At 70.6% G+C, this 21,833-nt stretch overlaps 1 protein-coding gene across 5 annotated transcripts in view; it reads left to right on the top strand.

Annotated features, from left to right (window-relative positions):
• Positions 1–21,833, top strand: part of TNK2 (tyrosine kinase non receptor 2) — a 54,643-nt gene that overhangs the window by 2,360 nt on the left and 30,450 nt on the right. For 4 of the 5 annotated variants that reach the window (XM_089780707.1, XM_089780709.1, XM_089780708.1 and 1 more), the window contains exon 1: positions 14,990–15,151. The exons of the other annotated variant lie outside the window; for it this stretch is intronic. In XM_089780707.1, coding sequence (XP_089636833.1) covers positions 15,050–15,151 — 102 coding nt within the window. In that variant the 5' untranslated portion in view covers positions 14,990–15,049. Of the gene's footprint in view, positions 1–14,989; positions 15,152–21,833 lie in introns of those variants that run through there. 5 annotated transcript variants of the gene reach the window in all.

Genomic DNA, 21,833 nt, shown 5'->3' on the forward strand with positions numbered 1-21,833 from the left:
TTTTACCAGCCCCATGCGCTGGGGGGCCCGGGAACGGGGACACTCTTGCACGTATCGGCGGTCGAGAAGCCCTGGGACCGTTTCTCCTCTGCCTGGGTTTGGCAGCTCCCCTAAGCGTAGCAGGACGGGTGGCTCCTGGCTTCCCTCGGATCCGTCTCTAGCTTGGGCAAGTCCTTGATCTGTTCGGAGGTTCGGCTCGCTCACCTGGGAGCCAGGGGCTGATCCCTCCTGCGTGGCCCGGGACGAGCGATAGCTGCGTCTGGCTAATCACCGCGCCCTTCCCCCGCCCGCCCCCCCGCCCCCCGGCGGTTCAGAGAAGGGCAACTAAAATGAGGAGGAGTTTGGAACGGGTCCAGCTCTCAGCTCCGGCACGGGCACGGCTCAGCTCGAATCAGAGGGCGGTGCCGACCTCCGTTGTACGGAGTCTGGCCGGGGCGGTCCTGGCCTGGCCCCTCCCGCCCCGGCCTCTCTGCCGGCAGTCTCAGTAGCGAGACGCTTCGGCCAGGCCTGGGGAACGGGCTCTGGGTGCTTGGCGAGGTGGCAGGGGGTTGTGGGATAGGCTCCGGGGCTGTCGCGCCGCGTGTCTCCGCGATTTCCTCTCTGTCTGGCTCCTCGGCAGCTGGCGGTGCCGGGGGCGCTGGGCGTGGGGCTCGGTGACTCAGTCGGCTGTGGATACTCCGCCAGGGCCAGGCGGCGGGGTCTGTGGGCCCGCATGCGCCCCTCGGGGGCCAGGAGAGCCAGCCACCTGGAACGTGCCGCCTGCAGGCCGGAGCCAAGCTGTGCAACGGCCGGCTGTGGCCTCTCCCCGCCTATTGTGGGGAGCCCCCGCCGGCAGGAAGGCGGGGAGCCATAAATCTTCCCCTGCCGCCGGGCTGGCTCTGGTTTCCTGTAGCGCCGCTCGCCAGGGTCCCCCGCGCGGGGGGTGGGGGGCGGCGACTCGCTCCCGGGCTCTGAGGTGCCTTGGGCGGGACGGCAGCCCCCTCAGCTAGCGGGAACCCCCGCAGGACGCTCCGTTCTGCATCCCTCCCCGCGCCTCTCCAGCTCCGCAGGGAGACGCCAGTTGCTTCCCGGGATGAACTGAGCGGCCACGTTCCTCCCCAGAGGTGGCTGCATGTCGGTGGCAAGTGAAGCAACTCTGCGGCGGGTTGGCGGCGGGCAGGGAGGGGCCCTCTGGCCGTTGCCTGCTGCGGTGGAGGGGAGCCCCGTGGGAAGGAGGAAAGGGGAGCTCCTTGGCCGTGGTGCATTCCCCTGCCTGTTTCTCTTGACTTTTGCTTGCAAACCTGCCCTCTCTGGGCTCCTGCGGGACTCCTGGAGAGGAAGGGTCTGGCCCTGCTTTCTCTACAGGCCCCATGGAGGCAGCGGTCCCGCACCGTGCACAGCGTCGCGCTGCGTGTGGGAGGCTGGCTGAGCACAGGCCTGGCTGCCAGAAGCCCTCGAGTGCCAGTCCTGGATCCGCCAAGTTGCTGCCGACTCGTGCCTCAGTTTCCCCCTCGGTAGCGGGGCGTTCCTGGGGCTGTTTGCTCGCGGTGTGCGGAGAGCAGGCGGCTGCGGCAGTGCGGGACCGTGCAGGGGGCTCTGTCCGAGGCCTGCTCCTGCCCCCGCCGACGTTCTGGCCTTTTGGCTCAGTCTCTGAGAGAGCAGCCACCCCTGAGCAGGCCTAGCCCCCACCCATGGGAAGCTGCGGGCTGCTGGCTCCTGGGACAGAGCTCAGAGGACTGTGCCCCCCGTTCCCCTGCAGTGCGGGAAGGCCTGAGCTTGGGGGTCCCATTAGAGGAGATGAAGGAGCCTGTTTGTAGCCAGTCACCTGTGCCCTGCCCCGCTAGCTCCTCTGGGCCTCTTGGTGCAGAGAGAAGAGTCCGGCTTACGGGCCAGGCTGATTCAGGGCGCTGGGCTGAGTCCCACGCACCACTCCCCGGCTGCTTTCACTGCTCGGCAGCTCTGGGCCCGGGGGTTCCCCCGGGGCTGCCCAGGAGGCTGTGAGATCACTGGAGAGTTACAGCAGGGCTCTGCGGCAGGCCTGGGCGGGGGACATGTCTGGCCGCATTTCCTTGATGAGTGAGTCCTTCTGGAGCTGTTGGGGCTGTGCACACTGCTTGTGCGATGGCGTGCAGGGATGGGAGTGGGCATGTGTCTGTATGGTTTGTGCAGCGGCGTGCAAGGCTGTGCATACTGCTTGTGCGATGGCATTCAGGGCTGTGCATGCTGCTTGCGCGATGGCATTCAGGGCTGTGCATACTGCTTGTGCGATGGCATTCAGGGCTGTGCATGCTGCTTGTGCGATGGCATGCAAGGTTGGGAGCAGGCATGTGTCTACGGCTTGTGCAACGATGTGCGGGTTTGTGCACACTGCTTGTGCGATGGCATTCAGGGCTGTGCACACTGTTTGTGCAAAGGTGTGTGGGGGTGGGCATGTGTCTGTGCAGCTGACACACCCCTGGCTGGTCACATTCAGGGTTCCAGGAAGGCGATTATCAAACCCTGTTTCCTGTTATTGCACTGCTGGAAATCCTTCCCCGCCAGCTCCGGGCCTTCAAGGGAAACGTTCTCTGTGGCTTCTCAAGGGGTTTGCTTTGCCAAGAGGGCCATGCACCTTGTAGCTTTTGTCACACATACCCGGGGGCTCCTGGCATCCCTTCCCCAGCGCCGTAGGTGCCACGTCTCCCGTAGGCCTCCATGTTCCTCTTTCAAGCCAGGGGCTGTGCACGCCCTGGTCCCTCCATTCCTGTGCCCTGTACCTGGGTCCCCGATCAGCCCCACGGCCGTGGGCTTGGTGTAGCCTTTGTCCTGCCCTCTGTGCCTGTCGGGGTTTGTCGCCTCCTGGCCCGTTCATCCCCTTCCCCCACCATTAGCTCGTCCTTTCCTTCCGGGACGTTGGGTCACTCAGGATGTCCACAGCAGAGCTGCGTTGGGGGCTGAAGGGGTCAGTGTTCCCTTTGAACTTTTCCATCCATGTGCGGAATAATTTTTTGTGTGCACCAGGGCATGTGTGAATGTGCACCAGCGGGTGAAACACAAATCCTAGCCGTGGGCGCTCTGCTAATCAGCAGGGAGGCATCTGAATCTCTTCTGAGCGGCCACCCAAGCGCCCAGCTTCCAGGGAACGCCGGCGGGGGCAGGGTGTTACGCGGGAAGACGGTAACGGTAGCCGCCCGTGCCGGGTGCTTTGATCCTGAGACAGTGACAGAGGGGGCTGAAGCTGGTGATTGGAGAAGCAAGTGGCCAGGGCTCTGTGTCCCCGCTATCCCCGTGGGGCTTTCTGATTTCCCCCCTTCCCTGTGGATTGGGGGGTTCTGGGACAAGCCCTGAAGTCGGCCGGTTGCCGCGCTGCAGCGTTCGCGTTGGAGAGGGACGCAGTCTGAGCGTGGGGAGCCGGGAACCCGCCTGGGAGCGGGCACGTGGCACCGACCAGCAACGGACCGTGACGCTGACTCGCCCAGTGGCCGCGGTAGGGCCCCTCTGCCCAGGCTGGGGGGAGGCAGGGCCAGGTCAGGGCCTCCTGAGAGGCCTGTTCTAGCCTGCTCCAGCCACAAGCCAGTGGCCCTGCTCTGCCTCGCAGCCTGCAGGCTCGTGAAGCTCCCGTCTGCTGGCCCTCGTGCGAGGCAGTCGTGCGAGGCAGTGGAGCTGCACGGGAGTTCGAGGCTGCTGGCGCCTGCAGCCGGACACCACCCCACGGGGGCAGGGCAGTTAAATGAGCTAAGGGGGGGCAGGGGACAGGACTCCTGCTTTGCACAACCGTCCTGCTTCACCTTCAGCCTGTTCTGCCCCCTCCCCGCCGGCGGGTGCAGCTGGCGGCCGGGCAGGGGGCCGAGAGCTCGGACCGGGCTGGCAAGGGCTGCATGCCGAGGGCGCTCCGACTGCCCGAGGGGAGGAGGGCCGGTCATGCCCACGGCCCTCTTCCCTCCGCCCCCTCCCTTCCCAGCTGTCTGCCCCGAGGACGGCGCCCTGCAGGAGCAAGGGCCACGCTGGGTCCGGGCGGCGCCGTCTGGGATGAACCGAGGGGGACGTGTGGCCGAGAGGCTGAGGGCGCTCGCTGCCAGCCAGGCGTGGGCCTGCGTGTGCAGCGGGGTGGGGGAGCAGCTCTCCTGAGGCAAGGCCGGGGGGTTCCTAGCCCCCGGGGCTCTAGGTTTGTGTCTGTGCCTCGTGCCCTTCGCACGCGCGCTGCAGAAAGCCCCTTTGTGGCTGGCTCCAGGGCCGGAGCAGAGACAAAGGGCCCTTCTTCACCCCCCGCCCCTCCAGCAGCGTGTGGGACGCTCCCTTGGAACAGGCCGGGTGGGGGGAGGTTTGGGGCTGGTGCCAGGCCACAGGCTGGCATTCTGGGCTGGGGCAGGGTGGCCCTGTTGGCACACCGCCCTTCCCTGCCCAGCCTGCCCGCCGGCCCCCTCGCTGGGGCTCTGCTCGTGCGCCCGCTGCGCCGCCGTGTCCCCCGCTCCCCACGGCCTGGCCGGGGGCATCCCCTCGGCTCCTCGGAGCTGGCAAAGCCCCGGGCGCAGGTCCCGCAGGCGCTCCCCAGGGGCGGGCAGGTGTGGGGGCCAGGGAGCCGTGGCCGCTAGCTGGGCCGAGAGCTGCCCAACCCCTTCTGGGGCTGAACCTGCCCCCCGAGGCCGCCAGACGTGCTCCCCAGCCCCCGAGGGGCGCAGGCAGGAAGCTGTTGGCCCTGCAGAGCCGTGGGGCAGGTCTCTGCTTCCTTGGGGGGTGGGTAACGCAGAGACCCTCTCTCCGGACCCAGCCCAGGCTGCCGGCTGGGAGGGTTGCTCCTTGGTGCGGCAACGGCCGGGGGGTGCAGCGGTTACCAGTCTCCCCCACCCCCCACCCGGGCACAGCCCCGTGTGTGCGCCTGGGAGCCCCGGCACTGCCTGGCTGGGGGCTGCGTGGGGCTGGCTGCCGGAAGGACAGGGCTGTGGCTGGAGAGGCGGGGGCTGGTCTCCTGGCCTCCTGCTGAACGGGCCCTAGAGTGGGGCTGGATGGAGCCCCAGGGTCCTGGCTGCCGGGAATTAGACGCCTCCTGGGGGGGCTGTGCCCCTGAAAGAGCCTGGGGGTCCCCCACCCTCCTGGGGAGCTCGGGGCTCTCTACTGCCTGGCAGGCCCTCGGTGCCCGGCTCTCCTGGGCTGGGCTGGATGAATTGGGGTGAGGGGGGCATGCTGAGATGGGGGCAGCACCATGCAGATCGGCCGGGCCCCCAGGGATGCTGGGTTCCCTGGCACTGGCTTTGCCCCCCCCCCCCCCCCAGGGCAGGACTCCTCTGTCTGGTCCCCTCTGCCCCCCAGACAGGCCTCGTGCCCCCGGGGCAGCGGGGAGGGGCATGCAGCGCCCTCTCGTGGCCGGGCCTGGAGCGAGGGTACCGCCCCCCCCCTGCAGCCTGCCCCCGGCAGAGCCCTGTGGCTTCGTGGGGTGTGGCTGGTGGCCCAGGGCCCACGTGTGCTGTGTGGGGTGGCAGCCTCCCGCCACCCGGTGTCTGCGACCGGCCAGCGACCACCCATCACCCGGCCTGGCTGGAGGTCACGTCACTGCCCCTTTAAGAGCCCCAGCGGCTGAGCACAGGTGCTCTAAGCCGGTCCCTGTCATCCAGGCTTCATTTCCTTCCCTGGGCCCTTGGGGGCTCCCCCCCCCCCCCCGCAGAGGCTGCCTGGGGATGCACTGACACCCAGGGGCCCCCCTGTCTGAATGGACCGGCCGGGATTTGGAGACCTCGGGCTGCTGTCGCCCAGGGAGGGGGAAGGGAGGGGGCCTGGGGGTGTCCCTGCGCCCTCCTGGGGGACCTGGGCAGAGCCGCCCCATTCTCAGCAGCCCCAGCTGTGCAGCAGCCCCGTGCGCCAGGTGCTGTACGTTGGGCTCCCTGCCGCCATAGTGCCCACTCTGGCTCCTGCCTGCGGCACAGCCCTGCTGGGGGGGCTCCGCCCCTCAGTGACCCTGCAGGGCCCTGCTCTCCCCCCCGCCCCAGGCTGGCCCGGAGCCCCCTGCCACTGGAGAGGCTGCTCCCGCCAGGCCCCACCCAGCCTCCAGGCCCTGCTGCGGTCCCAGCCGGTGGCCTGGGCGAGGTGGCTGGCGCTGGCTGTGCCGAGCGGGATACTCGCCGGGGTCCAAAGGCGCCGCAGCAGGGGAGGGGATGGGCCGAGTGCTGAATGGTGCAACTGCACTGGAGGGGGGCCAGCTGGGCCCCTGCAGGTGGGGGGGGGGGCTCCCTGGGACTGCAGCCCTCATGCAGGCGTCTGGTGCAGGCTGCACCATGCTCTGCCTGCGGGTCGGGAGTGGGGGGCACCGGCAGCGCTGGGGGGGGCAGGGCTGGGCTGGTGGGGGGATGGGGCAGGAGTGAAGGGCACTGGCAGCGCTGGGGGGCAGGGCTGGGCTGGCAAGGGGGCGGGTCAGGAGTGGGGGGCACCGGCAGCACTGGGGGGGGCGGGTCAGGAGTGGGGGGCACTGGCAGGGCTGGGCTGGCAGGGGGCGGGTCAGGAGTGGGGGGCACCGGCAACACTGGGGGGGGCGGGTCAGGAGTGGGGGGCACCGGCAGCACTGGGGGGGGCGGGTCAGGAGTGGGGGGCACCGGCAGCACTGGGGGGGGCGGGTCAGGAGTGGGGGGCACTGGCAGGGCTGGGCTGGCAGGGGGGCGGGTCAGGAGTGAGGGCCCCTTGGGTGGGGGAGGGACCCAGCCTCCAGGGATCCCCTGCCCCGTCAAGGGCAAACGCTGGAGCCCGCTCTACGCCCCCCGTCCCGCCCGCCCCGGACAATGAGCCCTTTGACTCCCCGGCCCTGGTTTGTGGCTGGCAGTGGAGCCCTGCCCCGGCTCTGCAGCCTCCTCCGCGGACGCCGAGCTCCCCCCGCCTCCGGCCTGGGCCCTCCCGGCAGTGCCCAGCCGGCCACTCGGCGCCGGGTGCGGATCCCTGGCCATCCCCAGCTGAGGCCCCTGCTGGAGCGAGATGCCTGGAGGCTGGGCTGGGCTGCCTGCAGAGGGCACCCCCGGGCTCAGGTACTGCCGGGCGGGAGCCGGGGGGCGCATGGGGCTGCTCTGGGGCACCCGTCCTGGGACTGCACAAAGGGGGGGCCCGGTCTCCTCTCCCCTGGGGTCCCATGGCGCAGCTCTGCCCCGTTGCCGTGGCAATGCCGGGTGCCCTGGGCAGTGCTGGGGGCGACCGTACCCCCGCGCCCCAGTGCCAGAGAACAGCACCCCCGCTTGGCCTCGGCCCACGGGCCCGGCGACCTGCCTGTCTCGAACGGGGGCACCGCCAGCAGGTCCTGGATGCAAGCCCAGCCGCTGCTCCCCCTCCAGTGCGGGAGGGGTGGGCACTGCCCCTGGGGGGCTGGGTTCCCTCTGGGGGAGGGGACGGGGGCCCTTTGGCATGTCCTGTAGGGACTGCTCCGCCCCCTGGTGGCTCCGGGCGGCAGCGCCCTCTGTGGCGCGTGGGGCTGGGGCATGGGGCTGGACGCGGGGACCTCTCTGCTCCCTCCCTGCCTGAGCCCCCGGGGTCTCCGCTCTGGAAGCAGCTGGGCTGGGCTCAGCGGTGTGAGAACCCAGACGGAGCAGCACCCCGGCGCAGCAGGGCCCGGCGCTGCCCTTCCCCTGGCCGTGGGGTGGGGCCAGGGCTGGGCTCGGGGGCAGCCCAGCAGCTCCAGGAGGGGTGGGGGGCATTTCCTTGGGAGACACTCTCCTTAGAGTGACACCGGGGCGCTGGCCAGTGGGGAGTGGGGCCGGACTCGCTCCCCGGGCAGTCGGTGCCACCCTCGTGCCCACCGTGATGCCAGGGGGGGCTGTGTGGCAGGAAGGAGGGTTCACTGGGGGGACTGTGCAGCAGGAGCGGGGGGGCTCAGCGGGGGGCTGTGTGGCAGGAGGGGGGTTTAACGTGGGAGCCGTGCGGCAGGAACAGGGGGGCTCAGTGGGAGCGACTCAATAGGGGGGCTGTGTGGCAGGAGTGGGGGGCTCAGTGGGGGGGCTGTGTGGCAGGAGTGGGGGCTCAGCGGGGGGGCTGTGTGGCAGGAGTGGGGGGCTCAGTGGGGGGGCTGTGTGGCAGGAGTGGGGGGCTCAGCGGGGGGGCTGTGTGGCAGGAGTGGGGGGCTCAGTGGGGGGGGCTGTGTGGCAGGACCGGGGGGCTGTATGGCAGGAGCGGGGGGGCTCAGCGGGGTGGGGGCTGTGCGGCAGCAGCGGGGGGCTTAGCGGGGGGGCTGTGTGGCAGGAGCGGGGGGCTCAGCGGGGTGGGGGCTGTGTGGCAGGAGCGGGGGGCTCAGCGGGGTGGGGGCTGTGTGGCAGGAGGGGGGCTCAGCAGGGTGGGGGCTGTGTGGCAGGAACGGGGGTCTCAGCGGGGGGGCTGTGTGGCAGGAGCGGGGGGTTAGTGGGGGGGCTGTGTGGCAGTAGTGGGGGTCTCAGCGGGGGGGCTGTGTGGCAGGAGCGGGGTGGGGGCTGTGTGGCAGGAGCGGGGGGCTCAGCGGGGGGGCTGTGTGGCAGGAGCGGGGGGTTAGCGGGGGGGCTGTGTGGCAGGAGCGGGGTGGGGGCTGTGTGGCAGGAGCGGGGGGGTTAGTGGGGGGGCTGTGTGGCAGTAGTGGGGGTCTCAGCGGGGGGGCTGTGTGGCAGGAGCGGGGTGGGGGCTGTGTGGCAGGAGCGGGGGGCTCAGCGGGGGGGCTGTGTGGCAGGAGCGGGGGGGCTCAGCGGGGGGGCTGTGTGGCAGGAGCGGGGGGTTCAGCGGGGGGGCTGTGTGGCAGGAGCGGGGGGCTCAGCGGGGGGGCTGTGTGGCAGGAGCGGGGGGTCTCAGCGGGGGGGCTGTGTGGCAGGAGCGGGGTGGGGGCTGTGTGGCAGGAGCGGGGGGCTCAGCGGGGGGGCTGTGTGGCAGGAGCGGGGGGTTAGCGGGGGGGCTGTGTGGCAGGAGCGGGGTGGGGGCTGTGTGGCAGGAGCGGGGGGCTCAGCGGGGGGGCTGTGTGGCAGGAGCGGGGGGTTCAGCGGGGGGGCTGTGTGGCAGGAGCGGGGGGCTCAGAGGGGGGGCTGTGTGGCAGGAGCAGGGGGGCTCAGCGGGGGGGCTGTGTGGCAGGAGCAGGGGGGCTCAGCGGGGGGGCTGTGTGGCAGGAGCAGGGGGCTCAGAGGGGGGGCTGTGTGGCAGGAGCGGAGGGCTCAGCGGGGGGGCTGTGTGGCAGGAGCGGGGGGGCTCAGCGGGGGGGCTGTGTGGCAGGAGCAGGGGGGCTCAGCGGGGGGGCTGTGTGGCAGGAGCAGGGGGGCTCAGCGGGGGGGCTGTGTGGCAGGAGCGGGGGGGTTAGCGGGGGGGCTGTGTGGCAGGAGCGGGGGCTCAGAGGGGGGGCTGTGTGGCAGGAGCAGGGGGGCTCAGCGGGGGGGCTGTGTGGCAGGAGCAGGGGGGCTCAGCGGGGGGCTGTGTGGCAGGAGCAGGGGGGCTCAGAGGGGGGGCTGTGTGGCAGGAGCAGGGGGGCTCAGCGGGGGGCTGTGTGGCAGGAGCAGGGGGGCTCAGAGGGGGGGCTGTGTGGCAGGAGCAGGGGGGCTCAGCGGGGGGGCTGTGTGGCAGGAGCGGAGGGCTCAGTGGGGGGGGGTGTGTGGCAGGAGCAGGGGGGCTCAGCGGGGGGGCTGTGTGGCAGGAGCAGGGGGGCTCAGCGGGGGGGCTGTGTGGCAGGAGCGGGGGGGTTAGTGGGGGGGCTGTGTGGCAGGAGCGGGGGGTTCAGCGGGGGGGCTGTGTGGCAGGAGCGGGGGGCTCAGAGGGGGGGCTGTGTGGCAGGAGCGGGGGGGCTCAGCGGGGGGGCTGTGTGGCAGGAGCGGGGGGGCTCAGCGGGGGGCTGTGTGGCAGGAGCGGGGGCTCAGAGGGGGGGCTGTGTGGCAGGAGCGGGGGGCTCAGCGGGGGGGGGCTGTGTGGCAGGAGCGGGGGGGCTCAGCGGGGGGGGCTGTGTGGCAGGAGCGGGGGGGGCTGTGTGGCAGGAGCGGGGGGACTCAGCGGGGGGGGCTGTGTGGCAGGAGCGGGGGGCTCAGCGGGGGGGGCTGTGTGGCAGGAGCAGGGGGGTTCAGCGGGGGGGCTGTGTGGCAGGAGCGGGGGGGCTCAGCGGGGGGGCTGTGTGGCAGGAGCGGGGGGGCTCAGCGGGGGGCTGTGTGGCAGGAGCGGGGGGGCTCAGCGGGGGGGGCTGTGTGGCAGGAGCAGGGGGGCTCAGCGGGGGGGCTGTGTGGCAGGAGCAGGGGGGCTCAGCGGGGGGGCTGTGTGGCAGGAGCGGGGGGGCTCAGCGGGGGGGGCTGTGTGGCAGGAGCGGGGGGGCTGTGTGGCAGGAGCAGGGGGGCTCAGCGGGGGGGCTGTGTGGCAGGAGCGGGGGGCTCAGCGGGGGGGGCTCAGCAGGGGGGGTGTGTGGCAGGAGCAGGGGGGCTCAGCGGGGGGGCTGTGTGGCAGGAGCGGGGGGGCTCAGCGGGGGGGCTGTGTGGCAGGAGCGGAGGGCTCAGCGGGGGGGCTGTGTGGCAGGAGCGGGGGGACTCAGCGGGGGGCTGTGTGGCAGGAGCGGGGGGCTCAGCGGGGGGGGGCTGTGTGGCAGGAGCAGGGGGGCTCAGCGGGGGGGCTGTGTGGCAGGAGCGGGGGGGCTCAGCGGGGGGGCTGTGTGGCAGGAGCAGGGGGGCTCAGCGGGGGGGGCTGTGCAGCAGGAGCGGGAGGGCTCAGCGGGGGGGGCGCTTTCAGGCAGTGCTGACCCCCCCCGCAGCACCCAGCGATCGGCGCGTCCATCGCTTGGCTGAGAGTTGCGCTGGGCCGGACTGCGGCGAAAGATGCTGCATCTTGCGAGGGCACCTTCGTCAGCCCAGCACCCTGGCCCGGTGCCCGCTCCTGAAGTTCCAGGCTGCTTATGGAACTTCTTCCACAGCACCAGTGTCCTACCGAACGGCTGACGCGTTGCGCTGTCCGCGACTCGGTGCAATCCCACTGGCCCTGTTGTGTGTCAGAGCCCCCCTACTGCATCGAGTTAATGGAGAGTCTCTTTAGGCCTGGGGTTTTGGAGCAGGAGCTCTATCCCTGTGGTGGCTGAGCAGTCCTAGTCGGATTTGTTAGCATCTCCTTCCTGGCCTGTCCGTGGTTTCTGCAGCCGGTGGGCCCCTGCCACGTTTTGCCCTCGTGGTGGCTGTTTCCCTGGCACTTTGGATAGGGAGAGCCCTAGAACCGCTGCTGCGTGTCCCCCGCGCTCCTGCCCCTCACTCCAGCTGCCTCCTTGGGCCGTGGGCTGGCGTCTGGCACTGCTGGGGGGATTGGGCTGTTCCCTTCCTGGAACTCGCCTGCTCAGGTGAATGACCCACACGGGACTAGTAAGGGGGCAAGGAACAACCTACTTAAAGTCTCCTAACCCCTCTTGAGCCCACTGGCAGCCTCCTGGCCCCAGCGTTTGTCTCGGGAGCTGTCGTGTGTCGGAGTATTTCCCGGCCAGCAAACCCAAGTGCTGGTGCAGATATGGGGGCCGTGGCCGGGCGGCTGAGGCGCCACGTTGGGCTGCCGATGGCTCTCTCTTGCTGCAGAATATCCTCCAGCCTAGAGCCCTGGGCTAGTTCAGGGGCTTGGCTGCGGCTGAGGCCAGGAAGACAGGACGGCTTCGTGGCTGCCACAGTACTGCCTGCCTGCTCCAGAAGCAGGGGCCCCTGCTGTGCCAATGAAAGGAGAATCGCCACGTGCAGTATGGGGCTTGTGACACACAGATAAGCGGTACTGACTCTATCCAGAAGAGGGAAGTGTCATTGCGTGAGACTGGAGCTGAGCACTGGTGTCCTCTGCACCTGAGAGGGACCCTCTGCCACACAGGGGGCCAGTCTTCCGGGCCCCCCAGTCCTCGGCTCTGCAGCCAGGAGGAGAGGTGGTGGGGACTTAGCTGTGCCATGAATCCCGTCTCCTGGTCCCTCTGCGGGCAAAGGGAGGGGGCAGAGGCCTCCCAGGTCCATGCCACGTGCAGCTTAGCATAGGGAAGGAGTTTGGGGGAGGCAAGTGGCTTGGGGCTGGCTCGTCCTGGGTATGGAGGGGGGCATGGCAAAGGTCTGAAGGCTGCTGCCGGTGGGGGTAGGGGCAGACTTCCACCTGCTCTGCCCTGCCAGCCCCACAGGCTGCCCCTCCCCACGGCGCACCCCCAGCGCAGGGCAGAGGCTCCACCCCACCATGCTAGCTGCTCCGAGAGGCAGGGGCGCAGACCTAGAGGGTGCCTGGCGCTCTTCCCCATCGCCCACTGGCAGCTCACCCGGCCCTTGGGGGGCATGGGGCTGGGGCTGGGCTGTGCCATGCTCGCAGGTGAGCTCTAGCCCTGGGGTTTCCCAGGCGGCTCCTACAGCGTGGCTTGGTGGAGACGGATCCTAGCCCGGCCCGCTGGGCACAGAGCCGAGCTCAGGAGGCCCGTTAGAGCCCCTCACCCTTGCGCTAGGCCCGCTGCCGGCCAGCCTGCTACCCCTGCCCTCCCTTGGGGCTCTGGCTCTGCTAATGCCCTGGGGAGCAGCCAGGTGCTGTGGTTAATCATTGCTCCAGAAACACATTTCAGCCCCCATTCTTGGGGCGACCAGGGCTGCCTAGGACCCAGCTGGCAGGGCGGCCCCTCACTAGCACACCGGGCGCAGCGGGTACTTGGCTCTTGTGATTTCCTAGTGGGGGGGCCAGTCTGGTTCGTTCCTCGTGTGCTGGGGGGGGCTGTAGGAGCCAGGGCAGTGTTTCTCAACCTGTTTTTATTAAGTACCCCTTTAAAAAAAAAAAAGTACCCCCGGTACCTACAGTTTTTAGACACACGATTTTTTTTTTCTACCATCACAACACGTTTGTTTAAACAGCTTAAGCGGGGGATGAAATGTTTGGGGGTAAAAAGTACAAAACCAATAAAGTGCCGTAAAACGTAAACTAAACATTCGTTTTTCCCCCAATGTCAGCTGTGCCGGCCGGCCCGGGGGGCTCATGGGGAGGGCGGGTGTGGGACTGGCCCCATGTCACTGTGGCGAGGGGGGCCTGCCTGGCTCCCTTGCCCCCGTGTGCTGGGGGTGTCCCCTCAGATCAGCGTCCCTTTCCCTCCCGGCTCCCTGACTCAGCCGCGCCCGTGGGCCGTGTGCGTGGCCTCGGGGACCCAGCCGGCGAGGTGACCCGGCAGAGCCGGCTCCCAGGGGAGTGTCTCTGAAGCTGCCTGGCCCTGCCCCGGGAATGAATGGCCCGGCTGAGCTCACGGCCATGTGACCGGCCGCCCGGAGACTGTAAACACCCGGCCGGCTGTGCCAGCGAGCCGGGGTCCAGCCCGGCCAGCAGGATGCGGGGGGTGAGTGGCGATGCCCGGCGAGGTGCTCGGGTTCTCCCTGGCCCTGGGGAGTTGCTGTGGATTTGAAAAGCCCCCCTGTCCTGGGGGATGCGGCCAGAGCCTGACGCCGACATGGGGCTCCCCAGGGGCCTGGGGAGAGCTGGCAGGGATCAGGTGTAACAGGCGGCGCTTAGCCCCGCGCCCCCGTCCCCAGGGCGCTGTGTGAAGCAGGCGGGTTTGAAGCCACAAAAGTGGCGGGGGCCAGGATGTGTGGGGCAGGGCTGGCGAGTGGGCGACAGGGGAGGAGCTGACCCTCAGCCTGCCCTCTGGGCTTTGCCGTGAGGCCCGCGGGGCTGGGAGCTGGCTGGGAGAGGCACCGCTGGGCACTGAGCCGAGTGGGCCGCCCTCTGTCCCCAGGGCAGGGCAGGGGGGACACTTGCTGGCCAGGCTGGGGCACATCCTCCTGGCGTTTGATCGAAGCTGGCTGGCAGCTGGGCGGGCGCCGGGGCTGTCCCACTCTCTGCCCGCGGGTCAGAGCCGGCGTAGCACGCGGGTAGGTCACGGCTGCCTGGCATGCCAGCGGGTGACACGCGTGTGCCGGCAGGATGTGCCTCACTAGCTTGTCACAGCCCCCGGGGCTCTTCCCTGGCCCTGCGGCTGGTGAGCTCCGCCCCATGGGATGAGGGGAGGGGCCCAGGCAGCGGGTGGCTGAGCCGTGGGGCAGCCGGGCACTGCATTGGGTGCTGTCCGTGCCTGCGGCCTGCTAGCACCCGAGCCTGGCTCTTCCCAGCTCCGCATGGTGTGTGTGTGGGGGGGGGAGCTGCCCCCCAGTCAGCGCCTTGGCTCTCTACTTTGGTACCCAAGAGATGGGCCTCCTGCCCTGCCCTGTCCACCCGCCTTCCCTCCCTCACCGCCAGCTCAGGCTGTGCTGCTTCTGCTCAGCCCCCGGCCCAACTACAGAGATGTCTGTGTGCCTGCCTGGCTGGGCTGGCAGGGGCTGCGGGTCTGGGGAGAGGGGCACTGGCGGAGCTGGGGAGCCCAGGGCTGGTACCGGGCTGCGGGTCGGGGGAGAGGGGCACTGGCGGAGCTGGGGAGCCCAGGGCTGGTACCAGGCTGCGGGTCGGGGGAGAGGGGCACTGGCGGAGCTGGGGGAGCCCAGGGCTGGTACCAGGCTGCGGGTCGGGGGAGAGGGGCACTGGCGGAGCTGGGGAGCCCAGGGCTGGTACCAGGCTGCGGGTCGGGGGAGAGGCACTGGCGGAGCTGGGGAGCCCAGGGCTGGTACCAGGCTGCGGGTCGGGGGAGAGGGGCACTGGCGGAGCTGGGGAGCCCAGGGCTGGTACCGGGCTGCGGGTCGGGGGAGAGGGGCACTGGCGGAGCTGGGGAGCCCAGGGCTGGTACCGGGCTGCGGGTCGGGGGAGAGGGGCACTGGCGGAGCTGGGGAGCCCAGGGCTGGTACCGGGCTGCGGGTCGGGGGAGAGGGGCACTGGCGGAGCTGGGGAGCCCAGGGCTGGTACCGGGCTGCGGGTCGGGGGAGAGGGGCAGGGCTGGAGGGAGCTAGACTGGGCAGGCAGGGTCGGGGGAGAGGGGCACGGTCCGGGCTGGGGGTGGATGTGGACTTGCTGGGGGCGCAGGGAGCTAATGGGGCTGCTGATGGAGCTGGGGGCGGGGGCGGGAGCAGCCCCCCGCGTGCGGATCCCAGCGCTGCCCCCCCCCGGAGCCTGGGCCGGGGGGGGCCCAGCAGCCATGTCGCGGGGCGGAGCGAGGCCCTGGCCCGGCCCCCTGCAGTCCCCCCTCCCCCGAGCCGGGCCTGGCAGCTCCGCGCGGCCCGGCAGCCCCCCCGGGGACCGGCCCCGCGCCATGGGGGACGCGGCCGCCTACCAGCGCCTGGGCCCCGGCCGGGAGGAAGATGCCGGGCCCCGGCCGCCGACGCCGGGCCGCGGGGAGGTGGCGCCGGAGCAGGTCAGTCCGGCGGGGGGGCCCCGCTCCGGGGGGGGCAGGGGGGGTCCGCGGCCCCCATCGCATCGCCACGGGCAGGGCCAAAGGGACCCTCTGTGCGGGGCGGGGGCTGCCCCCCTGTCACCGCTGGGGAAACTGAGGCACGGCGAGGGGCTGGGGTGCCCAAGGCGCCCCAGCAAGCGGGGGCTCGTGGTCCGGGCGCCCCGCCCCACGAGGGCCCAGCCCGGCCGCCCCGGGGGTCCAGCCGCCAGCAGCAGCCCCCGGCCGGTCTCCGCGGCGCCTTGGGCAGGCCCCGATCCTGTACCGCGCCGGGCTCGGGATGCGATCAGCGCCAGCCGGCCCCGCTCCCGCTGCCTCGTGTCCGGCCTGGGAGTCGGGCAGCCTGGTGACCTGCCAGCTGGCACTGGGGGCTGCGGGTCAGGGGTGCGGGCGGCAGCCGGGGACCGTGGATTGGGATTGAGGGGAGCTCCCCGCCGGCCCAGGAGTGGGGGTGGTGCAGGAGCAGCTGGGGGGCGGGTACAGGAAAGGGGAGGGTGCAGGGGGCAGGCCCAGGGGGCTGGCAGAGCTGGTGCAGGAGTGGGGGTGGTGCAGGAGCAGCTGGGGGGCGGGTGCAGGAATGGGGAGGATGCAGGGGGCAGGCCCAGGGGGCTGGCGGAGCTGGTGCAGGAGCAGCTGGGGGGCGGGTGCAGGAAAGGGGAGGATGCAGGGGGCAGGCCCAGGGGGCTGGTGGAGCTGGTGCAGGAGCAGCTGGGGGGCGGGTGCAGGAAAGGGGAGGATGCAGGGGGCAGGCCTAGGGGGCTGGCGGAGCTGGTGCAGGAGTAGGGGTGGTGCAGGAGCAGCTGGGGGGCGGGTGCAGGAAAGGGGAGGATGCAGGGGGCAGGCCCAGGAGGCTGGCAGAGCTGGTGCAGGAGTGGGGGTGGTGCAGGAGCAGCTGGGGGGTGGGTGCAGGAATGGGGAGGATGCAGGGGGCAGGCCCAGGGGGCTGGCAGAGCTGGTGCAGGAGCAGCTGGGGGGCGGGTGCAGGAAAGGGGAGGATGCAGGGGGCAGGCCCAGGGGGCTGGCGGAGCTGGTGCAGGAGTGGGGGTGGTGCAGCAGGGGTGTGTTTGTGGGAGCCAGCCCAGCCCAGCCCCTGGTGCCCTCTGGCCGTTTTCTAAAGCACCCAGTGGCGCTCGGATCCCCGTGGGGGGCTGCAGCCTTCCCTGCCTAGCCTGGGCCTGGCGCTGTGCCACATCCATCCAGGGAAGGGGCTGAGAGGGGCCAGGTGCCTGGCCTGGGCTGCCCCGTGCCGGGCGGGGGAGCGGGCAGCGTGGCAGGGCATTGCAGGGGCAGCAAGGACAGAGCCCGCCAGACCCACCAGGTTCCTGGGCCGGGCCGGGCTCCGCTGGGTGCTCGGGGCAGTGGTGGGGGCAGGGAACGTGGCCTGAGCGCACCGACGCAAGGATGCTCTTCTGCTCGCGGGCGCGCAGCTGGGAGGACAAGCCGGGGTCAGTGCTGGGGGTGCAGCCTCCCCGAGGGCAGTGGAGGCCCTGCTGGGCCAGGCCCCAGGCGGAGCGGGGGAGGGAGTTCTGCCCCCTTCCTGAGGGGGGGCCAAGGTAGCAGGCGGCCCGGCCACCCGCTCTCTGCCTCTGCAGCTGTGGCCCGAGCCTGTGGGTCCGTTGGGGCACAAAGAACAAATTTTACAAGTGTGATCCCTGCCACCTTCTCTCCGGCGCTGCTGGCGGCATGACAGCACCATCCCCCCTCCCCCACCCTGCTGCTGGCAGCGCGACCACACCATTCCCTCCCCCCCCCCCCCGCCCTGCTGCTCTATCTTGGTGTGGCTGCTCCCTTCTCCCTGGAGGGAGAGCAAGGGCATTATTGAGGAAACTGAGGCACTGAGTGACTTAACCAAGGTCACCTAGGGAGTCTGTGGCAGAGCTGGGAATTGAAACCAAGGCTGCCCACTCACAGATCCCCGTCCTCCTCTCTTGCCTCCCAGGCGTCTGCTCTGCCCACTAGCCGCACGGCCTCTGCCGGGTGGCAGGGGCAGCAGGTCTGTGCTCTGCATAGCCTGAGGCAGGGGGCCCTGCCAGCCGCACAGGATGCTGGCACAGACACTGGCTGGCCCGTTTGCAAGCACAGAGCTGCAGCAGATCGGCGCCAAGCTCCCGGTGCAGCAGTATCTGCTGTGGCTGGTGGCATGGGGCCAGCTGGGAGCCTCAGCCTGGCCCCCCATATCACATGTTTCCCAGACCCCCTTTGCCCCAGCTGTGTGCCCCCAGCACGCTGGCCCTGCGGGGAGTCCCTTGCATGCAGGGATGACCTTGCTCTGCCTTGGCGCGGCTGTGCCTGGCAGCTCTGAGCGCCCCTCCCCTCCCTGCAGTGCTGCCTGGCCATGCATGCCAATGACCCACAGCCGCAGGGACCTACTCCCGGCCCACTGTCCCCCCCCCTCCAGGCCCGCTGGGCCCCCACACCAAGCCCTGCTCCTTTGCCCATCGCACTGCCACAGCACTGAGCCCTGGGGCATTGGGCAGCCCCGGTGGGGTGGCTGGGACGGGGCTGGAGGTGTTTGGAGAGCGGGGAGCAGGGCTCAGTAGCGTCTGGCGGGGGCGGGAATAGCTGGCCCTGTGCTGCCCCATGTCTCAGGGCTCAAGTCAGAGCACGGGTGCTGCCCCAGACTCCAGGCCCATCCTGCAGGGAAACCCCTCGCCCCAATGGGGCACTGGGGCTGACTGGCACAGGGGGCACAGGCTGTGCGGAGAGCTAATGGCACATGGCAGAGGTGGGCAGTGAGCCGTGCGGGCTGCTGGGGGGGATGATGCCCACTGGTGCCTGCCCATCTGGGAGCTCGCAGGTACCCACCTGTGGCTGGAGGCAGGTGCCACTTGCATTGCAAAGCATCATGGGTAAGACCCGCCCGGGGGCAAGAGGGGGAGTTTGGGGCAGGAGGCTGATCCTGCAAGGGGCCAGGTGCTCTCTGCTGGGAGCAGTGATGCAGCCAGGAGCGCGCTCAGTCAGTGCTGGCTCCAGGATCCCAGAGTGGCACTAGCGGCTCTGTGCTGTGGGGGGACAGCAGGGGGCGCTCTCCCCTCATTCCTGGTTCCTGTGCAGTCAGGCTCTGTGCTGCAGGGAGTGGGGGGCCCAGCAGGGGGCGCTCTCCTCTCAGTGCTGGTTCCTGTGCAGTGTCAGGCTCTGTGCTGTGGGGGAGGGGGGCCAGCAGGGGGCGCTCTCCTCTCAGTGCTGGTTCCTGTGCAGTGTCAGGCTCTGTGCTATGGGGGAGGCAGCAGGGGGCGCTCTCCTCTCAGTGCTGGTTCCTGTGCAGTGTCAAGGCTCTGTGCTGTGGGGGAGGAGGGCCAGCAGGGGGCGCTCTCCCCTCAGTGCTGGTTCCTGTGCAGTGTCAGGCTCTGTGCTGCGGGGAGCGGGGGGCAGCAGGGGGCGCTCTCCCCTCACTGCTGGTTCCTGTGCAGTGTCAGGCTCTGTGCTGCGGGGAGCGGGGGGCAGCAGGGGGCGCTCTCCCCTCAGTGCTGGTTCCTGTGCAGTGTCAGGCTCTGTGCTGCGGGGAGCGGGGGGCAGCAGGGGGCGCTCTCCCCTCAGTGTTGGTTCCTGTGCAGTGTCAGGCTCTGTGCTGCGGGGAGCGGGGGGCAGCAGGGGGCGCTCTCCCCTCAGTGCTGGTTCCTGTGCAGTGTCAGGCTCTGTGCTGCGGGGGGGGGGGGCAGCAGGGGGTGCTCTCCCCTCAGTGCTGGTTCCTGTGCAGTGTCAGGCTCTGTGCTGCGGGGGGGGGGGGCAGCAGGGGGCGCTCTCCCCTCACTGCTGGTTCCTGTGCAGTGTCAGGCTCTGTGCTGCGGGGGGGGGGCAGCAGGGGGCGCTCTCCCCTCAGTGCTGGTTCCTGTGCAGTGTCAGGCTCTGTGCTGCGGGGGGGGGGGCAGCAGGGGGCGCTCTCCCCTCACTGCTGGTTCCTGTGCAGTGTCAGGCTCTGTGCTGCAGGGAGTGGGGGGCCCAGCAGGGGGCGCTCTCCCCTCAGTGCTGGTTCCTGTGCAGTGTCAGGCTCTGTGCTGCGGGGAGCGGGGGGCAGCAGGGGGCGCTCTCCCCTCAGTGCTGGTTCCTGTGCAGTGTCAGGCTCTGTGCTGCGGGGGGGGGGGCAGCAGGGGGTGCTCTCCCCTCACTGCTGGTTCCTGTGCAGTGTCAGGCTCTGTGCTGCGGGGGGGGGGGCAGCAGGGGGCGCTCTCCCCTCACTGCTGGTTCCTGTGCAGTGTCAGGCTCTGTGCTGCGGGGGGGGGGGCAGCAGGGGGCGCTCTCCCCTCACTGCTGGTTCCTGTGCAGTGTCAGGCTCTGTGCTGCGGGGGGGGGGCAGCAGGGGGCGCTCTCCCCTCACTGCTGGTTCCTGTGCAGTGTCAGGCTCTGTGCTGCGGGGGGGGGGCAGCAGGGGGCGCTCTCCCCTCACTGCTGGTTCCTGTGCAGTGTCAGGCTCTGTGCTGCGGGGGGGGGGGCAGCAGGGGGCGCTCTCCCCTCACTGCTGGTTCCTGTGCAGTGTCAGGCTCTGTGCTGCGGGGGGGGGGGGACAGCAGGGGGCGCTCTCCCCTCACTGCTGGTTCCTGTGCAGTGTCAGGCTCTGTGCTGCGGGGGGGGGGCAGCAGGGGGCGCTCTCCCCTCACTGCTGGTTCCTGTGCAGTGTCAGGCTCTGTGCTGCGGGGGGGGCAGCAGGGGGCGCTCTCCCCTCAGTGCTGGTTCCTGTGCAGTGTCAGGCTCTGTGCTGCGGGGGGGGGGCAGCAGGGGGCGCTCTCCCCTCACTGCTGGTTCCTGTGCAGTGTCAGGCTCTGTGCTGCGGAGGGGGGGGCAGCAGGGGGCGCTCTCCCCTCACTGCTGGTTCCTGTGCAGTGTCAGGCTCTGTGCTGCGGGGGGGGGGGGCAGCAGGGGGCGCTCTCCCCTCAGTGCTGGTTCCTGTGCAGTGTCAGGCTCTGTGCTGCGGGGGGGGGGCAGCAGGGGGCGCTCTCCCCTCACTGCTGGTTCCTGTGCAGTGTCAGGCTCTGTGCTGCGGGGGGGGGGCAGCAGGGGGCACTCTCCCCTCAGTGCTGGTTCCTGTGCAGTGTCAGGCTCTGTGCTGCGGGGGGGGGGGCAGCAGGGGGCGCTCTCCCCTCAGTGCTGGTTCCTGTGCAGTGTCAAGGCTCTGTGCTGTGGGGGAGGAGGGCCAGCAGGGGGCGCTCTCCCCTCACTGCTGGTTCCTGTGCAGTGTCAAGGCTCTGTGTTGCGGGGGGGGGGGGGGGTCAGCAGGGGGCGCTCTCCCCTCACTGCTGGTTCCTGTGCAGTGTCAGGCTCTGTGCTGTGGGGGAGGAGGGCCAGCAAGGGGCGCTCTCCCCTCACTGCTGGTTCCTGTGCAGTGTCAAGGCTCTGTGCTGCGGGGGGAGGGGGGGGGCAGCAGGGGGCGCTCTCCCCTCAGTGCTGGTTCCTGTGCAGTGTCAGGCTCTGTGCTGCGGGGGGGGGGGGCAGCAGGGGGCGCTCTCCCCTCTGAAACCTGCCACCGGTGGGATCTGGGGAAATCTGGCTGGGCCACACTCCCTTCTCCCCCCACCTCCCTCCGGGCTCTGGCGGGAGAGGCCCGAAAGCAGCTCCCTTGGGGAGAGAGGCTGCCGGGGGGTGCCGAGGCTCTGGGGGCTATAGCCCAGGGCCTGGCCGTGGGGCGGGCTCGTCTTTCTCCTGGCCCCAGCAATCTCCGCCGAGCCGTTGGCTGCGCCCTCAGCCAGCTGTTCTCCCGCGGGGCCGCTGGGAACCGCGGGTGAGACAAGGCCGCAGTGTGAGGGAGCCAGGCCAGCGCTGCTCCCCCGGCTTGGACCCGGGACAATCCCCCGCAGCCAGCCATCTGGCAGGTGCGCAGGGGGAGCACAGGAAATAGCCCTGCCTGCAGCTGAGGGCTGGGAAGGGGGAGACAGTCCCTGGCGTGACCTGGCCCAGTGCCCGGGCGGGGCTGGGGGGGGCCCTAGGCAGAATCTAGAGCTGCGATCCGGGGAAGCAGGGGCCAGCCCCGGCCAAGCTGGTGGGGGCTGCGGATGGGGTGCGTGATGCTAAGTGCCAGGAACTGGGCCTAGCTGGGCTCGCCCAGCCGCAGGGGCTGTGGGGAGGGTGCCCTGGGTAGCTGGTGAAGCCAGCCTCCCTTAGGACTAAAGGAATGTCCCCCCGTTCCCTCCCCCCCGCCACGCAGGCCCAGGCAGCCTCCTGCCCGTGGCCCAGCTGGGTGGGGGGAGCTGCAGCGTCCCTGCCTCCCTGGGGACATGCCCCCGGCACTGCACAGCGGCTCCGGGGTTCCCGGCCTGCGCAGGCACATCCTCCTGCCGTTGTCACCCAGGCTCCCGGCTGAGCTAACACTGCAGCCCGTCCAGCGGAACAGCAGGGCTGAGACCCGAGAGCCAGCAGCCGAGGGCGTGCGGCAGCCCTGCCTCCGAGCCTGGGCCAGGAGCTGCTTGGGGGGGTGGGCAGGGAAGAGAAGTTGCTACCCGCCTGTCAGCACCGAGCTCCGTTCACCCTGGGATCTCAAAGCACTTCTCAGCCACGCGGCCCGACCTGCTCCCCTTGAAGTGGGTTGGGACCCAGATGTGGCCAGCTACTTCCTGTCAGGCAGGTATGCGCCGTGCTCCCCAGAGGGGGAAACTGAGGCATGGAGCGGGGTCGTGCCCTGGCCAGGGCTGCTGACTTCCAGGCCCGGCTCTGGCCA

The sequence above is a fragment of the Pelodiscus sinensis genome, chromosome 10, assembly GCF_052426305.1.
Source record: "Pelodiscus sinensis isolate ZL-2025 chromosome 10, ASM5242630v1, whole genome shotgun sequence".
NCBI classification, from domain to species: Eukaryota; Metazoa; Chordata; order Testudines; family Trionychidae; genus Pelodiscus; species Pelodiscus sinensis.